The sequence below is a fragment of the Etheostoma cragini genome, unplaced genomic scaffold, assembly GCF_013103735.1.
Source record: "Etheostoma cragini isolate CJK2018 unplaced genomic scaffold, CSU_Ecrag_1.0 ScbMSFa_3152, whole genome shotgun sequence".
NCBI lineage: Eukaryota > Metazoa > Chordata > Actinopteri > Perciformes > Percidae > Etheostoma > Etheostoma cragini.
Genome location: NW_023267390.1, coordinates 1 through 1,109, shown reverse-complemented (window position 1 = coordinate 1,109; position 1,109 = coordinate 1). Strand labels below are relative to the sequence as shown.

Genomic DNA, 1,109 nt, shown 5'->3' with positions numbered 1-1,109 from the left:
TGTATAGAGCAGCATATCTCCACCAGACTCCATGTAAATAATCACTACTTTTAGCATCGTGAAACACACTTCATTCAAAGTGGACAGCAGGTCAAATTGGTCCTTGTGTCTGCAGGTCTGAGGGTCTGAGCCTGAGGCGAGCCCATGAAGTGGTCCTGGATCAGCGTCCGTTCATCAGGCCCAACGCCGGGTTCTGGCTCCAGCTGCTGGACTACGAGCGCTCGCTGTTTGGCAAGACCAGCGTCCGGATGGCGAGGACGTCGGCCGGTGTCCTGCCTGAAGCCCTGCAGGACACCGGGACCACCGGGGGGGACACCGGGACCACCGGGGCGTACTGCATTAACATCTGAGACTGAGCCAACCCCCACGGTTCCAGGACTCCTACATGATGTTTACCTGTTACATGTCAGAGCTAGTGCCCCCCCCACCTCCCTGTTTTTCCCCCCCGATAAAGTAAATTTTTACAAAACTTAAGTTTCTACGTTTCATCAACTCTCTGTCTGTCAAAGAGAGAGACAACCTGCCTGCTGATTGGCTGCTTAGACAACCTGCCAGCTGATTGGCTCCTGAGAGACAACCTGCCAGCTGATTGGCTGCTGAGAGACAACCTGCCAGCTGATTGGCTGCTGAGACAACCTGCCAGCTGATTGGCTCCTGAGAGACAACCTGCCAGCTGATTGGCGGCTGAGAGACAACCTGCCAGCTGATTGGCTGCTGAGAGACAACCTGCCAGCTGATTGGCTGCTGAGAGACAACCTGCCAGCTGATTGGCTGCTGAGAGACAACCTGCCTGCTGATTGGCTGCCGAGAGACAACCTGCCTGCTGATTGGCTGCTGAGAGACAACCTGCCAGCTGATTGGCTCCTGAGAGACAACCTGCCAGCTGATTGGCTCCTGAGAGACAACCTGCCAGCTGATTGGCTGCTGGGAGACAACCTGCCAGCTGATTGGCTGCTGAGAGACAACCTAAAAGCTGATTGGTTGATGTTCTCATTAACACAGCGACAGAATAAAAGAGATGAAGAGTCGAGGTAAAAAAACAAATGAAAGTTTATTGTGACTTTTTCACCATCTGAGTGACATCATCACAGACAGAGAGAGAGAGAGAG

The 1,109-nt window shown here is 53.1% G+C and overlaps 1 protein-coding gene across 1 annotated transcript; it reads left to right on the top strand.

Annotated features, from left to right (window-relative positions):
* Positions 1-115: 115 nt before the first annotated feature.
* LOC117940741 (dual specificity protein phosphatase 14-like) lies at positions 116-484 on the top strand (the record flags this gene model as incomplete). The annotated part of the gene is made up of 1 exon (XM_034865908.1): positions 116-484. A coding segment is annotated over one exon (235 nt), but the record flags the coding sequence as incomplete, so codon positions are not given.
* Between the last annotated feature and the right edge of the window lie 625 nt (positions 485-1,109).